Source organism: Odontesthes bonariensis, chromosome 17 (assembly GCF_027942865.1).
Source record: "Odontesthes bonariensis isolate fOdoBon6 chromosome 17, fOdoBon6.hap1, whole genome shotgun sequence".
NCBI classification, from domain to species: Eukaryota; Metazoa; Chordata; class Actinopteri; order Atheriniformes; family Atherinopsidae; genus Odontesthes; species Odontesthes bonariensis.
In genome coordinates this window covers 12622248-12637799 of record NC_134522.1, presented here as the reverse complement: position 1 = coordinate 12637799, position 15552 = coordinate 12622248, and the positions used below count along the sequence as shown (strand labels likewise).

General features: G+C 42.6%; 3 protein-coding genes across 3 annotated transcripts; 1 reads left to right on the top strand and 2 right to left on the bottom strand.

The window, feature by feature from the left end:
* Positions 1-1111: 1111 nt before the first annotated feature.
* On the top strand, positions 1112-7634 carry orc3 (origin recognition complex, subunit 3). Its single transcript, XM_075447712.1, has 20 exons — positions 1112-1244; positions 1377-1428; positions 1542-1639; positions 2355-2493; positions 2583-2687; positions 2775-2923; positions 3036-3169; positions 3299-3458; positions 4149-4262; positions 4357-4490; positions 4586-4649; positions 4768-4884; positions 5014-5093; positions 5401-5534; positions 5729-5823; positions 5949-6046; positions 6145-6286; positions 6440-6556; positions 6779-6858; positions 7429-7634. Exons 1-20 carry the CDS (start codon positions 1221-1223, stop codon positions 7532-7534), a joined length of 2142 nt encoding a protein of 713 aa, XP_075303827.1. The 5' UTR covers positions 1112-1220; the 3' UTR covers positions 7535-7634.
* Positions 7635-7792: 158 nt separating this feature from the next.
* Positions 7793-10255, bottom strand: LOC142365959 (akirin-2-like). Its single transcript, XM_075447713.1, has 6 exons — positions 10091-10255; positions 9576-9749; positions 9268-9411; positions 9021-9170; positions 8569-8640; positions 7793-8437 (listed from the first exon to the last, which is right to left on the bottom strand). The coding sequence occupies exons 2-6, from the start codon at positions 9745-9747 to the stop codon at positions 8427-8429; spliced, it is 549 nt and encodes a 182-aa protein (XP_075303828.1). The 5' UTR covers positions 9748-9749; positions 10091-10255; the 3' UTR covers positions 7793-8426.
* Positions 10256-10832: 577 nt separating this feature from the next.
* LOC142366094 (cannabinoid receptor type 1B-like) lies at positions 10833-13955 on the bottom strand. The gene is made up of 2 exons (XM_075447891.1): positions 13683-13955; positions 10833-13073 (listed from the first exon to the last, which is right to left on the bottom strand). Exon 2 carries the CDS (start codon positions 12996-12998, stop codon positions 11577-11579), a length of 1422 nt encoding a protein of 473 aa, XP_075304006.1. The 5' UTR covers positions 12999-13073; positions 13683-13955; the 3' UTR covers positions 10833-11576.
* Between the last annotated feature and the right edge of the window lie 1597 nt (positions 13956-15552).

Below are 15552 nucleotides of genomic sequence, written 5' to 3'. Positions count from 1 at the left end.
GATTTGAGAAGTTATGCTGCAGAATGGTTTGTTTCTTAATGCTTCAGATTTCCAACTGTTAACAGTCGTGGTCACAGTTAACAATTAAATGGCCTATTTTGTACTTAATGAAAAAAAATTGTCTCGGATGATTTTAAGTATGTATGTTAGTTATAATAACCAGGTAATCTATAGGGCATAGATTTTAGAATAATGTTTGTATTTATGCTTAGTACTGAAGATGTTTTTTTGTTTTTGTTTTTTTTTTTGCTAAATGGAGACTTTTAAAGAAAACTGTTTTTATATATCCCTATGGGATTTCAAGTTCTGTTTGTATTTATTTCATTCTTTTTCAACACTAGTAGACCTATCTGTAATATTTACATGTCTTCCACAAAGTGTTCAATAAAATGTTACTGGTTCTTTTTGTAAAATACTGACTGCCAATCTTGTATTTTCTTGCCTTGTATAGCCTTGCATTTGGTTCACAGTACATTGAATGAATTCTCTTGGTTTATGCACGTTCCAACTGTGACTCGATAGGAATGATAACATTTTTACATATTTTTAGGGATAAGTCATTTCTAATGACATTTTTTTCAAAATCGGAATAGAGTTTTTATTAAATCCTTTTACAGGGCTGTTTTTTTTTTTTTTACAGTTTCAAAATAAGTCCTTAATTGTACCAAGGTACCCTCTGTCAAAAAAAATATGTATGTAGAAATATATTTTTTGAAACTAGACAATTATAGTCTGTATTACATTAATATTGACGTGATAAATATGAAGTATGAAAGCTTGTATGTAGTGTGTTAGTTTAACTGATTCAAAGCATCTAAATCGGGTTCAAAGATTGTTCAAGATCAGTATTGTTAACAAATATCCACCGCGGTAAAATAATCACATTCGCCTAGTATTTTTTTTTTACAAAACTAACGCCCAAAACGCATAAATTAGATTATACAAGTCGAGTAACTCTGAATGGGTGAACCCAGAGTGGTGTAAAAAGTGGTGTCTTTTTATTACTCTATAGCTCTGGGTGAACCCATACGTACAAAATGATGAATACACGCCTCCTAACTGGTTCATTTACTACACACAACCCTTTCCGTATACGTCATATTGGCGGGAAGTCGATCGTGCGTCAGGCGCAACGTAGCCGGCATTTTAAAAACGTGTTTATGATCCTCGGTTCCAGCTGTTGACGGAGTCAAACGCGGTTGACTGTCGCCCGTGCAACAATGTCTACTTCATCTGTGTCAAAGGTAACGCCTTATCTTGCTCGCATGTGTGATAGAGCTCACGAAACCGACATGAAACAAAATGGCCTCATCACTGTCATTTATGTGTGTGTGTGTTTGTGAACTGACATCATTTGTGACCCGTGGTCCTGTCAGGGCTGCTTCGTTTTCAAACCCAGTGGTAAAAAGAAGAAGACTCTCGATTTGGGTGAGCTTCAGCGATGTTTACGGGGAAGTCACTCCCCCCAGTTTAAGTTTAAAATCGCGGGCTGTCAGCTGTTTTGGGGGGTTTCTTATCTCGTTGATGCCATTTGTGCACAGAGAGTTACTTCATCCATGGCTGCGAGGGTGCAGAGAGCAGGGAAATACGATACAGGCTCTGTCAGGACCTGTGGAACAAAATCAAAACCGACACAGAGGTAAGAGCTGCTGTTTCATGTGGTGACAATCTGACCACAAGAGTTTAGAGTGGAAGTGAATCTAAGATGGTGGCATATTTTTTATTTTTTTTTCTTTAAATGTTTATTACCTTTTTATACAGGGTGAGTGGGCAAGGGTGCCCCACGAGTCAAAAAGGTCCTGAACACCTCCCAGAAATGAACTCTTATTTCTCTAAGAAACACAAAATCAACTAAATGAGATGCAGGAGTGATCCATAAACGACCACAGTTGCACAAGAACTTGCTACGGAGACGAATAGAACGACCAAAATGACTCCGTTAGGAGAGCAAAGAAGTCAAAACTCAATTCAGAATGACGAAATGACATAAAAAACAGGGATGCTTTGATGCATAATGGAACAAAAGCAACCAAAATGGGCTAAAACTATCATAAAGGGAAGTGTAATGATGCTAAACCATTGCAGGACTAAAAAGAAGTAGTCTGTTGCAAGTCTGTGCCCAGGGGCCAATTGTTTCAGACTCGGCCCTTTTTACAAGCATGTCAAATGTTTTGATCAGATACAGTGGCAAAAATGGTTAGCGTTGTTTTATTTTAAGATGGACCAGCACCTGCAATAGCTTTATTTGATCTGGGCTTACTTTGAATATTAACATTTGCTTGAGCAGCCACTCACTAGATAGGGTTATAAAGAGTTGCTTGGAGTTTGAAGGATATTTTTCCCCTTTTTGTAAGGTTTTACAGGATGAACTCAACAGGCAAATCTTGGACAGCTTGCTGGAGTTCACCAGGAAGTGCTCCCTCACTCGTCAACACAGCGACTGGACGTCGCGGATGAGAGCCAGCGAAATTCCAACAGCCGCTCTTGTACTGGGTATGCAGCTGATAGAGCGGTTGTGCTTCACGTTAGAGTTAACAGTTACTGCTCTTCCCTGTCTGACCTTCTTTTCATTTTCACCATAGGTGTGAATGTCCCAGACCACGACATGACCTTCCAGAGTTTGTTTGACCTGCTCCGGCAGTCCGTCACTCCTCACGTTGTCTCTGTGCAGGCCAAAGAGTGTGCAGGTAGAAACTCGGCTGAGCGCCGGTGCATTTGTGATTTAAGCTGCGTTTATTGCATTCAGATCTATGTTGTTCGCTTCATGTTTTCAGCATTGAAACATTTGATGAAGAAGGTCCTGGAGAGATTGATGGATACAGTTGTTGCCGTGGACGATGACGAGGAGGAAACTGAGCAGCTCCACAAGAGTGTGCACTGCTCTCTCGGTGCGCTCTGCGACTGGTACACTTCAAAGATAACGGTGCGGGCACAACGAATGCCCGGTTTGCGTGCTTTTACATTTACAGTGATGCACATGGCAGCAGTTTGAGTTGACAGTGCTGCGAACAAAGTTTTCCTGTTTGTGTATTCAGAAATCCAACACCCCAGGGAAAAAGCGCAGCATTTCAGTGAGGGAGGAGCAGCAGCAGCCGCCTGTTGTGATCATTTTCAAAGATTTGGAAGCTTTTAACCCAAGAGTTCTTCAGGACTTCATACTTATATGCAGGTGAGTAAGGCTCAGGCTCAGTCATCACTTGTTCCGTCACCTTCTTGGAAATATCTGGTCTAAGATAACAATGAGAGCAATTCCTTTTAGTGAACTGAACCAGCGTCTCTGTTACCTGTGATTCCACAGCCGGTACATCGAGCGGCTTCCCCTGACCTTCATCTTTGGGATCGCCACATCACCCAGCACCATCCAGCACATGCTACCCCACTCCGTGTCCTCCCTGCTATGCATAGAGCTTTTCCAGTCCCTGTCCTGCACACAGCACCTCGCCACAGTCATAGACAAGGTAGTTTCCCCCAGTCCAATCAAAGAGCAGGATGTTCAATTGTGTTCTGTGTGTGTTTACCTCATTGCCAGTGATATATACAGGAGGTGAGTTTCTTACAGGCAGTGTTTTTAAGTCCCGCTCCATCAACTAACAACTTTTCACAAAATAATGTATGATTTGAAGTTTTTGCCATTAAAAAAAACCAAACAAACGGGGTACGACTCTCATACTTGTGGCGTCCCCAAGATGAATGGCCGGAGTAGCAACAGTCCTCATACGTTTTGGGTGAGAGAAATCGAAAGATGAGTCACTGCCTGCGTTAGAGGATTCTCTCGGCGTTCTGTGTCTCTGTGTTAGCGACACCCAGCTGCCCCAGCAGGGAACCTCAGTGGGCTGTCTGCCCAGTTAATTTCATGAGAAGAAACTGACTTGCAGAACATGTCTGCCTGCACTCACGGTGTCTCAAATAAATGGTTGGAACTTTTACGCTTCTGCTTTTTGCAGAAACATGCCAACAACAACCCAGGCGCGATAATGTAATTGAAATCCCAACCACATCTCTTGAACACGCTTTAATACTATTTTCTTGGCTATCGATGAGGTGTGAGTTCGACACTTCGTGTACATCATTTTGTCTTCTGGCTTGTACACAAATGACCCAATTTAACTCATTTGCATCATTTCCTTTTTGTCCTGCTTGGTTTCCAGTTGATCCTGACTCCTCAATTCCCCTTTAAGCTCAACGGAAAAGTCATGCAGGTGCTGATCAGCATCTTCCTTTACCACGACTTCTCAGTCAGAAACTTCATCAAGGGCCTGCAGGTAAGTATCGGCGTCTAAAGCTCCGTCCTCGTCTGGAAACGTAGCTCAGACGAGCAAACACCCGACACCTGGTGACTTCTCCCTCTCTGTGTAGCTGGCGCTGTTGGAGCACTTTCACTCGCAGCCTCTCAGTGTGCTGTGCTGCAGGAAGAAGGAGGCCCTCCTTAACCTGGCGCAGCTCAGTCACGGCGACTTGGAAAGGATTAGGCAGCTGCGGTCGTTCAAGAGGTCAGTCTGTTGGCGTGTTTAATGATTTTTCTTTCCATTTTTACATGTAAAAATGCACACTTTGACATCTGTTTTTATTTGTGTGTGTATCATAGGTACATAGAGAAGCAGGAAACAGAGGAACAGGCAAAGCTCACGACGGATGACACTCATTTAAAGGTGCATTCTTTGTTGTCCCTCTTCATTTGAGGCCATTAATGGGGCACATATCTGTTAGGAGTCGATGAGGATTTGTTTTTCAGACTGTCTGTTTTTTTTTTTTTTTTTTTTTTTTTAGGAGGTGTGTCAGAAGCTGATAAAGGAGCTCCGCAGGTACCACAAGAACTATTACCCCATCCTGAGGTGTCTCCACACTCTGACATCGTCATTACCTCGATATCCTCTTGGAAAACAGGCAAGAATTTACAGTGTGTTGAACTACCTATAAAACTCTTTAGTACATAGTTTCCCCTGTCACGACCCGAGCCGAGCACTAGAATCTTACCTGATCGATGTCACTGGTGTCTGTTGTTGTGTATTGCAGATCAGGGAACTCCATTTGATATGTCTCGAAAAGAATGTGTGGGAGATGGAGGACTACCAGTGTGCCATGAAGCTTTTAAGGTAAGAGCAAATGGTTGATCTCTGTGCAAAGGTTAAAAGGAAATAATAAAAATCTGAACTTCAAGGGATCTCTATCCTGCTGTTTTAATATACATCTCGTGATAAGTATTCCTCATGTCTGTTAATGCACGATAATTACTCCATTTCCCTCCAGCAAATGTCATTTACATATTTCTCCACCACGTGAACATATTAAGGCATCTTATTGAGGTCATGGCACCTCCTGGTTTTCAAGGAGCCATTGATGTACAGCACATTAAGAGACTCTATCTTTATCTGTCATGAGCAACTAAAACTCTTTCTCCAGGATGCTGGCAAAAGATGAGTTGATTTTGTTGCTACAGAGGTGTGTGGACATTCTGCAACCGGTCAAGTCAAAGAAGATAAAGAATGCTCTCGTCCAGCTTGAGGAACTTCTCGCTAAATTCAAGCAGCTGGAGAGTAAGTAGTAAAAAGAAAAAGAGAAAAGGTTCCAAATGCATAATTTTACTCTGTTTGTAAAGAAGGTCTCGGGTTTCCCCTCCCGAGTCTCTGGCCACTCGGGTCTCGGATTTCTCTCCTTTCAGAAAATGATTGCTCAAAGTGGAATAACCTTCCGAGATGTAATTTTAGTCTTTTTGCTTGGTTCTTTGCAGCAGCTGCCACCGAAGTGGCCTCCAGTGTGGAGGACTGCGTCATCTCTCCAGTGAAAGATCTTCAAAAGAAAACGGATCTGTTTCAGCTACAGAAGGTCGGTCAGCCTAAGAATGGCATCCTTCCTGTCCTCGCCGTGTTCATTTGAAAAGATTTACAACCTCGGGAGAACTGGTTATCATTAACGCTGAAAGCGCTGCGATTATCCTATTATTATTGCAGACCCTGCTGGAGATGAACGAATCTCGTAGATCAAAGAAACTGAGCCCGTTTGAGACTCTGAGGAATGAAGCTCTCGAGTTCGTTGACAGTTTAGTGAAGTAAGCAAAAATCCCACCAGATTTTGCTCTGCTCAAAGTGGCTTTCGACTCTTCAATACGGCTAAATATATTTCATCCAATGTGTTTGTTTTACCCAGGAGTCACCTGCCGCCGCCAGAGTCTCAGACTCTGAGCGAAGTGTGCTACTACAGCTCGTCTGCCACTGTGAGACGCCACCTCAATGCGACGCCTCGCACCTCCATTCAGGCCGCGCTCAGCAGCCCCTTCTATTATCTGCAGGTACGTCCGTCTCATCTGCCGTGTAACGGTCGTAAAAGCAGGAGCGACCCAAAGCTCTTTTGTGCTGCTGCTGTCCCCGGGAAATGAAGTGCGAGACACGTCCTGCGGTGATGAGCAGCTCCCTCTCACAGAGCGTTCCGACTCTTCTTTCAGAACGACAGCTTGAAGGCTGAAGATGGAACCGTCTCTAACGCAGCTCCTGATATCTGCATCGCATACAAGCTCCACTTGGAGTGCGGCCGGCTGATCAACCTGTACGACTGGCTGGAAGTGAGTCTAATGCCCTCCTCAGAAGAACGGAGGACGTTCTTCTCAGCGTTTGTTTTTACGTCGCAGCTTTAACAACCGTGCCTCTTTCAGTTCTTGTGTTTTTGTCTTGGCTTTATTGATCGAGCAGATCACATGTTTTTTTTGCTATTGATCAGAAGATCAAATATTGGTCCAGTGACTTGGGATACTGACACGACTGATCACGTGTTTGTTTGTTTTCAGGCCTACGCCACTGTGGTGTCTGCTGCAGAGGGCATCGATCCAGACTCGGACAGTTTTGGGAAAGTGGATGAGGTCAAGCAGTATCCTTGATGGACAAATATTTGTCTTATTATTATTTTTTAAACGCCTTATGGATGCAAAGTTCACTACTTTGAAAGACTGAGCAATTAGTTAAACTTCTCAAAACTTAAAATCTCTATAGAATGGGGAGATTCATCGTGCGCAGCAGAATGGCGTACTTTAGGGTTTGGAAAGATCTTTGTACACAGGAGACTGACCCACGGGCCCTGAAGCAACACTGGATCATAAACGCATGATCACGTAGAAGCTGCCGCATGAAGATTTCTGCAAACTATTGTCAGTGACTGTGGGGTCACAAAAATGGGCTGAAGTCGAGAGGAAACTTTCACTATGAAACTAAAAGGAGGAGAGCCCAATGAAGCAACACCAGACTCCTCAGTTGTCTGGGGTTTGGTTCTGCAAACGACAACAATATTACGGCAGCAATGATGAATTTTTTACTTCTGATCGTCTTTAAGTATGCAACGAGCAGTCCTTGCATTATAATGACAAATGTGGTCAAGGCCGATCATTCCAGGCGAAGTATTTAATTGCAGTTTAAACACTTTATCCCTTAACTTGTCCTTCAGCGCTCGTTTCATCCGTGCCGTGTCAGAACTCGAATTTCTGGGCTTTATCAAGTCGACCAAGCAGAAGACCGACCACGTAGCCCGACTCACCTGGGGAGGCTGCTGACCGCAACCCCGCCGAAGGAGAGAAACCTCTGCAGCTGTTAAAATGTCTCATCTCAGTCCCGGCTACCTTTTGATTTTTCTCTAATAAAAGATGTATTCTATGCCTCTTCAGTTTCATATTATGCAGATCAGACACATTGTCTAGCCATCTAAAGATAAAAACAATACTTTCAGGTGTTAAATGTACTTCAACCAGGACCACTCTAATAAGAGTAGTGCCAATGTGAGCTCGTAGGGATGCTGAACATGCAATACAAGATTCTGAACTCTAAAGATTTTTATTGGTCCCCCCCCCATAAAGTACAACGGTTTCAAAGAGGATACCAGCAGAGCAAATCTCAAAATAAATAAAAACACTGGTAGGAAGAAGGGGGAAAAAAAGAAAGAAGGCAGAAGCCCACTTTATGCCGAATTTTAAAAAGCAGTGAACAAAAGAACAAACTGCAAACATCTTTCTGTTCGTCTTGTTTCTTTCACTTACTGTCAGATTGACCAGCAGACCTTGTGTAAAACTTCACTGCTTTATCTCATTTACATGTAACGAACATAAACAAGTGACAAAGCCTGGAATGCTGGGAATCATTACAAAAGTGAGATAACTGTAAATACATGTACAGCTGGAGGAACAGAGGCCACTGGTAGAGACTGGGTCCATTAATTGACATTAGGAAGCACCTAGTTGCTTACAACAGAGTGGTAACAACCAACAACAGCTTCATATAAACCTTTGCCCAAAGACAGATATATGGCACAGTGAGAGAGAAGTTTCATTTAAACAAGCTAAACTGAATCTCTTACGATGGCGAGCAGTTTTTTTCTTTGCTGAAATATCACATGATAGCTTGCAGAGAGAGAGAGAGAGAAGGCCGTCTTGCAAAGGTTCTGTGCCACACTCAGGAAACATCTGGAGAAAACGGGAGGTGGAATGAAGTACAGAAAGCAGACTTGTTAGTTTAGACTTCAAAGGCAGACTTTCTCGCTGATAATGTGCCAGTTAAACGGGAATGTGGGAAAATAAAATCTTTAAAAACTCACAGCTTGCAGGCTGCTCCCCAAATCGTCGCATTAACTGATCGTGTGTGAACTTGACGAAGGTGTCGTATTGCTCTGCAATTCAAAGAACAGGGAATGACAGTTAGGACTGCTCCACACTTATCTGTGCACCTTAAAGAAAATTAAACTGATTGGGATTAAACAGTTCTGTAGTATCTGGTAGCTCAGCCTACTTGTTGAGAGTTAACACAATAACTGATCGGTTTAGTAAGTTAGTACTTACTCAGAGTGCCCGCATGTTGATTAGCCAAGTAACAGAAAACTGACTGATAACACGTTTTCGATTATAAATAACTGCAATGTGCCGAGAGAAATGGGTTTTAAAACGATTTGATTTTCTGTGCCGTCCACCTGGAATTTCAATATCTCCAAGCGTGTTGTGTCGGCTTATTTTTCTTTAAATTTGTGGCATCTCTTCTTCTAAATAAACCAACCTGCCAGTTTTGAAGTCATGGTCTCCTCATACTCTTCCCGCACCTTTTCTTCCCTTTCTTTCAGCAGGCGTTCACAGATCATTCCAACTTGTCTGAGGGTGAATAATGGCTGTTCTTTTCTAGTTGGAGAGACGCCTCCTGAGCACGTCCCTGTTTATAAATCCAACAAATTCTCAGGATGCTGATAACAGTTGCATTGACTTGCTTTTTGTGTCAAAAATGCCACAGAAGAGTCTGAAAAACCAACCTGTCATGCTGGAAACATTCATAGTGGAGGACTGGGATGGGGATTCTGGAGAATAGCAGCACTCTGACTGTTGGTAGCCTCCATCTAGATGCTTCCTCTTTTGAATGCGTTTGTACTCTTGTTTGATGCCGTTTAGGATTTGTTCTAGTGGGTCAAAAGACAGAAAAGCATCTATCTATAAAGTCTGATCAGCTTTCATGATAGGCAATCATAAGGGGGTTGTAATCGTGTGGCTCAGCATGTTGCTAATATTGTTCATCATGAAGTTGAATCACTGTAGCCAACTTAGGCGTCGTTAGTAACATTACCTGCACTAAGTCTTGAGGACGACTCCCCAAATGGCGAGGGCTCTAGGCTGAGGTACTTCCTAGGGGATGAAGACGATGGGGCCACAGGGATGCATCTTCGTCGTTTGGGGGACGTAGGACTCATCAGTGGATCGAAATCCATGGTCCTCTTCAGGGTGGCTCCACACGCCATGACTTCAAATTACAAAGAAGAGAGAAAAGATGGTTCAAACACCGTAAGAGGAAAATAATGAGGTGATAACACCGATAACTTTAGATAAAGGCTGATCGTGGTTACTCTAATGCGACTTGTCAGTAACGGTGTAAATTCCCAGCTACAAGCCGTCTTCCCTTGCCAAGAAATACATGTTGAACATAGTGCGCAGCTCGGGCTTTAAATATCTAGTAGCACGCTAACGTTAGCGTTGCCCGCTAGCCAATAATCGAAAAGAAAACAAAGCTAACGTTAGCTTAGACCACCGCTGACAGGAGAATACGTTTTGTTGAACATTTCAATAAACATGATTTTCTTTTACCTTTTGAGGAGGGAATAGGTTTTTCTGACTGCGTTAACCAACTCGCGTTGTCGTAAAAGTTGTTTTCCAAAAGTTGAAGCGACGACCAGCCAGCGGGCCAACTATCAGCCGTTAGATAGTGAAGCTAGCTAACGCTGCTTAGCAGCCCGTTTTTGATATGAGGCTGTATCGGCTTCTCCGGCTCGTGACGTCAGGTAGGAAACTCAACACGCGACGCATTCTGGGTTATGTAGTGAAATAACGCACAGGATGAGGCTGATGTCGTCCGAGATGTTTTGGCCTACAATCAAGTGCAATTCACATTTTTTGGATTTTGTTTGTTTACGTCACAACCTCATAGTTTTTGATGGACTACATTAATCGATGCTAGTGTTCATGGTTAATCAAGTTCCAAAAAATGTCCAGTAGGGGGCAGTGCTTCACTCTTCAAACTGGCGACTCCTCAAGCTCTGAGGAGTTGATGGCAAATTGACTAAATTGCGAACAAAAGAAAATACACATTTCTGTGGTACATGATAACCATTATTAAATGCTTTTTTTTTTATTATTCCCTCTTTTTTAAGGGCTGCATTTTTAGCTCTCCTAAGACCAATGGCCTTGAGGTACGAAACACAAGATAAGAATCACATATTCAAATGCAATTTTTGTCTTTTTAAAAAAGAGGGGGAAAAAAGAGGCCAATAAACAGCTTTTGACATTTTATTGTAAAAAAAAAAAAAGGCTTTGAACAGTATGCTGTAATTGTTTAATAATCACATGTTGAACAAAAAACAACAAACTATGCAACACCAGATAACTACATACTGAAGTTTTGATTTGATCAAAAACCCAAAGTGCGACCCACCAGTTTGCTTTGCAAAATTACATAAATAAGTAGTTAAATAAATAAATACACAAGAAAAGATTGGACTAAACTGAGCATCTGTCAAGCTTATCTAAAATCATTCATTTTCAATTTCACTTCGCGGATGAAAGGCCAATTTTCCTCAAAAGCATGTTCTCCCATTCAGAACAGATATGTTGCATGACAGTCGACAGAATTCTACTTTGAATCACAGCAACAGTATTGCTATATGATGTAAATATGAAAACACAACAGGAAACGACTTTTGTATTTACAAAGCTGGAATCTGTTATATTTTTTGCACATTTAAAGTAGAGAAAAGATGACCAAGCATAATGCTGTGACAAAAAATGCCTTTGAGCAAAACGTGTTTTTTTTCTTAAAGATGCAACATCATCTACTGAATTATGTAAGACAATCTTGTAACACAACGAAGGCATAATTAGTAGGGTCACCACACGCTACCATACAGACTATAATATTACAAATTGCTGTTTAGAAAAAAGAAAGAATCAGCTTGTTTTTCAGTTCTGTTTTTCAGTCTTTTTTGGCCCATTTCACAGTCACAGAGCTGTCCACTGACAGGACTGAGGCGATTACACACCATCTGTTCTTCACAATTGTACCAGCACAGCCTGTCTTTTAGACCGCCTCTGCTGTAGATGTCTCAGTCACTCCAGAAACAGTAACCTGGGCTACTTTTACTTGAGTCTTTCCACTGCTTGCCCCATCTTTCCCTGCCCCACCTGCGGTGGCTCTCACACTCCTACTGTTCCAGTCGCTCTCAGCGCTGCTGTCGAGAGGCTGCGTTGCGCCCCGCCACATGTTGAAGAAGGCCCTGCGCAGGTCCTTGCTCCTCATGGCGTAGATCACAGGGTTCACGGTGGAGTTGAGCAGGCACAACATGCTGCAAAAGGCAAACACAGTCTTAATTACGTCGTCCACCTTCCCAAAGAGGTCGTAAACCATGATGGCTAGGAGTGGACCCCAGCAGATGATGAGGGCCACCAGGATCAGGACCAGGGTTTTAGCCAGACGCAGGTCCATCCGAGCCTGCTCAGGCCTCACTGTCTGCACTTTGGTTCCCTCTGCCGTGTAGACAATCACGCTCCTCTGCGAGCTGCGGCTCAGCATGCGGACAGCGTGGTGGTGGGACTTCCAGAGGATGAACATGTAGGCATATATGATGAACAAGACCAAGATGCTTGTCATCCCAATCCAGAACATCAGGTATTTCTGGTCAATGAGAGGGAAGATGTCTGAGCAGACCGAACCGAGACGCTTGCAGTTCCAACCCAGCAGCGGCAGCAGTGAGATGACAATGGAAATGGTCCACATCATACTGAAGGCGATCACTGCTTTAGTCTTCGTGACAATGCGCTTGTACGCCATGGGCCTGTGGATAGAGATGTAGCGATCGATTGCAGTGAGGAACAAACTGCCCACAGAGGCAGTGAAGGAGGCGATAACCCCAGCCAACTTGAAGAGGAAAACATTGGGGCTGTCTTTTCTGTGAAGGACATGAAAGTCCAAGAAGCTGTACACAAAAATAATGCTTCCTATCAGATCCGCCACTGCTAGGCTACCTATGAAGTGGTAGGAAGGCCGAGATCGAAGTGTGTGGGAGTGTAGGATCACACACAACACCATGAGGTTTTCCAGCACTGTAAATGTACCCAGGGTGAGTGCTAAGATGGCAACTGCAAGCTGTTGACTGGGAGTGAGGATCATAAAGCATTCCAGGTTGTCCACTAAGTTCTCAGCGCACTGTGAGGCTCCCCCTCCCTCCACAGAGGTGGCGTTGCCCAGGATGAAGTCTGACATGTTAGTGGGGAAAATGGGAGAGAGGGCGGTGAAAATGACCTCCTTATTTCCAGGGATGACCTCAGCAAATGAGCTGCTGATGGAGGCAGAGTGAGGCTTCTCAAAGTGGAATCCATTCTTGACCAGGCTGGAGTCGACTGAGGGGCCGTCGTAGCTGGCGTCGTTGGAGCCGAGATACTGGACACCTGTTATCAGGGTGCTCATTGTGGTGCCTGCTATTCGGTGCAAAGCCAGCTTCATGGCTGGTTTGTGGCTGCAAGATGCTCAGTGAGGAAGCGAGTGGTGTTGCAACATTAGACACAAACAAAAGGACATCTACAAAGACAAAAGGACATTTTTTTTCATGAGGAATACAGAAAAGTGTTTAATGACATCTCCATCCACATCAATCTGTAACACCCTGGCTAATCAGGTCACTACTTATTAATGATTAATTAACTGGAAAATAACTGTGTTACTGGGGGAATCTGTGTATCAGCCAGCTGACTCCTGAACAGATGCCTCCCAGACAATAGTGGGAAACTGAACAGTTGATGAACCTGTGCAGCCTCAGGGGATACCGCAGAATTATGTATGCAGGACAGTGGGGGCTTTCTTATTAATTAAATAAGGTCATTAGGCATTAAGCTTTTTCCGGCAATCAGTAGATTAATTAAGCATCATGAGAGAGACTACAAAGCGTAAACATATCTAATCCATGAACCATGAAAAGGTGTCAGTAATCACGATATCAATTATTAACAGCCAGGTTTACATGATGATTTTCAAATGAAAGTTTTGAAACGCTATAATTAGAGTAATAGTACGTGTGAGGACAATTTAGGTAGAATGCGGTTCGTATATATGAAAAAACTAACACAACAGATATGTATTTGTATTACAAATACATATCTGTGAAATACAGTGATTTTATAAGAGACATACCTTGATTTTCTCAGAGCAAATATCCCACACAGGTCCGTGCCGCGGAAAAGAAATGACTCTAAAAACCGAGAGTAAAAATCTGTGGCCTAACTCCAATGAAGCTGAAAGTGATTGTGAAGTTGCTGTGGTTGCTATTGCGGTGTTTGGCCAGGTGAATATCCCCGCGTGGAGTCCTCAGCTAGAAACGGTGAGCATCAAAGACATTAAAGCAGACGGATAGCCGACGGGGTGTGGGTTTGTTTGGGAGAGCGGGCGGTTATAAGGCTGCGCTTTGTGCGCCTGTTGGTCACGTGGTCTGAGGTGTTCGAGCGCACTATGGGGAGCGCATCCTCCAGCATCATCCCCACCTATTTATAAATGAACACAGCAGCCGCTGGCAACACAGAAAAGCAACTGAGTTGTGTGGAGATTTACCTCCTCAGTGTTCATCCAGCGCACTTTTGTGCAGTCAGTTTAAAGCTCAGACCGAGGACAGATAAAAAATGCACTGATTACAGATGAAGCCTCTGACTCCCGCACAAATGATGGCTTATTGTGTCAAGCTGCTCAAATGTATAAGTTGTAATTGAATATGACTGTGGCAAACCAATGTCTTACCATGACAATGCAAACGCAAGCAGTGTAACAATCCTCTCTTTAAGCCACCCCCCAAACAAAAGGAGACGGTGTGGAGTGGAGGTTTTGTAAGACGAGTGCAGTAATTTTCTAATCATTTCAACACTCTTTTTGGAAGCCAAAAGAAACCTTAACAATTGTGACAACTGAAGAAATACTTTGTTTATTGAAACATATATTCTTGTTTACAATTAGGTGCCCGAAACATTTTTTTAAAAGTTGAGTAAGGGGCAAGAAAAGCCTGTCAAAGCGCAGTCTTAAAGAAATCCTAGTAAAAACTAGTCAGGTTAGTTAAGTAGTATGACAGCAATCGAGTATAAAAAGAGTATCCCTGCCAAAGATCAAATAGATTAACAAAAGAATAATCTTTTTTTTTTGCAAAAAAATTGTGGATTTTGTCATCTATACTGCATAATTTTAAGAAGACAGAAGATTCTGTGTACTCGATGGACAACTCAAAACAAATACTGAATGAGCATCATCTTATGCAGCTCTGCATAGAGAGCATGGTTATACAGTATGATCATGATTAGGATATGGAAATCACTCCACTGGGGTTAGAAACTATTCCGGAAACTGTTAATCACTGCATCTCCAAACGTGAGTCAAGACTCCTCCTAAGATGAAACGTACATAGATAAGATCCTGCAGATGCCACTGATTCTCTGGATCCCCGCTCACGTCATACCACTGAGATGATGAGGAAAATTGTTCCGTAATCTGATTAATCATTATTTGAAAGAAACATTGGAAACCATTAATGCTGTGTCTTCCTAAAGAACAGAAGGAAAATATCATATGCATATAAATATGCATATATATACATTTTTGCACTTATTACATAATTTTGCTCTCTTGTTGGAGTCCAGGTGCTAAGCCAGTTACCCACTGAAAATATTTGGTGCATTAAGAGGTGAAAAATGCAATAAAGTTAGGCCGGAAATGTTTGAAATCCTGTATACATAAATCATGTATAAACTACAACATTAAATATGCTTCTGACGTGATAATTCAGAGGCATTCTGCAAAATTCTGTCACTTAAATTATAAATTTTTCTGGATTACTCGTTTTATTCCAGTAAAAGTATGCTTACAGTTTCTTCCGACGCTGCATCTGGAGAAGAGATGTTCCAGTAATCTCAAGCATATATAAATAGGAGCCACGCAGCGTAATTTGAGTGCAATTTTAAACTCACAGTATCGCTCGGTCCATTCTGAATATCCTCCACCATTTATTTATCTATTTACAGCAGTT

What these genes read in the sequence shown, in the direction of transcription:
- orc3 (XM_075447712.1), top strand. Translation starts at nt 1,221, where the DNA reads ATGTCTACTTCATCTGTGTCAAAG. An exon ending in AACAGCCGCTCTTGTACTGG is followed by an intron (nt 2,494 to 2,582) that starts GTATGCAGCTGA and finishes TTTTCACCATAG; the next exon opens with GTGTGAATGTCCCAGACCAC. An exon ending in GGTACACTTCAAAGATAACG is followed by an intron (nt 2,924 to 3,035) that starts GTGCGGGCACAA and finishes TTGTGTATTCAG; the next exon opens with AAATCCAACACCCCAGGGAA.
- LOC142365959 (XM_075447713.1), bottom strand. Translation starts at nt 9,747, where the DNA reads ATGGCGTGTGGAGCCACCCTGAAGAGGACCATGGATTTCGATCCACTG. An exon ending in GTCCTCAAGACTTAGTGCAG is followed by an intron (nt 9,412 to 9,575) that starts GTAATGTTACTA and finishes TTGACCCACTAG; the next exon opens with AACAAATCCTAAACGGCATC. An exon ending in GAATGTTTCCAGCATGACAG is followed by an intron (nt 9,171 to 9,267) that starts GTTGGTTTTTCA and finishes ATTTATAAACAG; the next exon opens with GGACGTGCTCAGGAGGCGTC.
- LOC142366094 (XM_075447891.1), bottom strand. Translation starts at nt 12,998, where the DNA reads ATGAAGCTGGCTTTGCACCGAATAGCAGGCACCACAATGAGCACCCTG.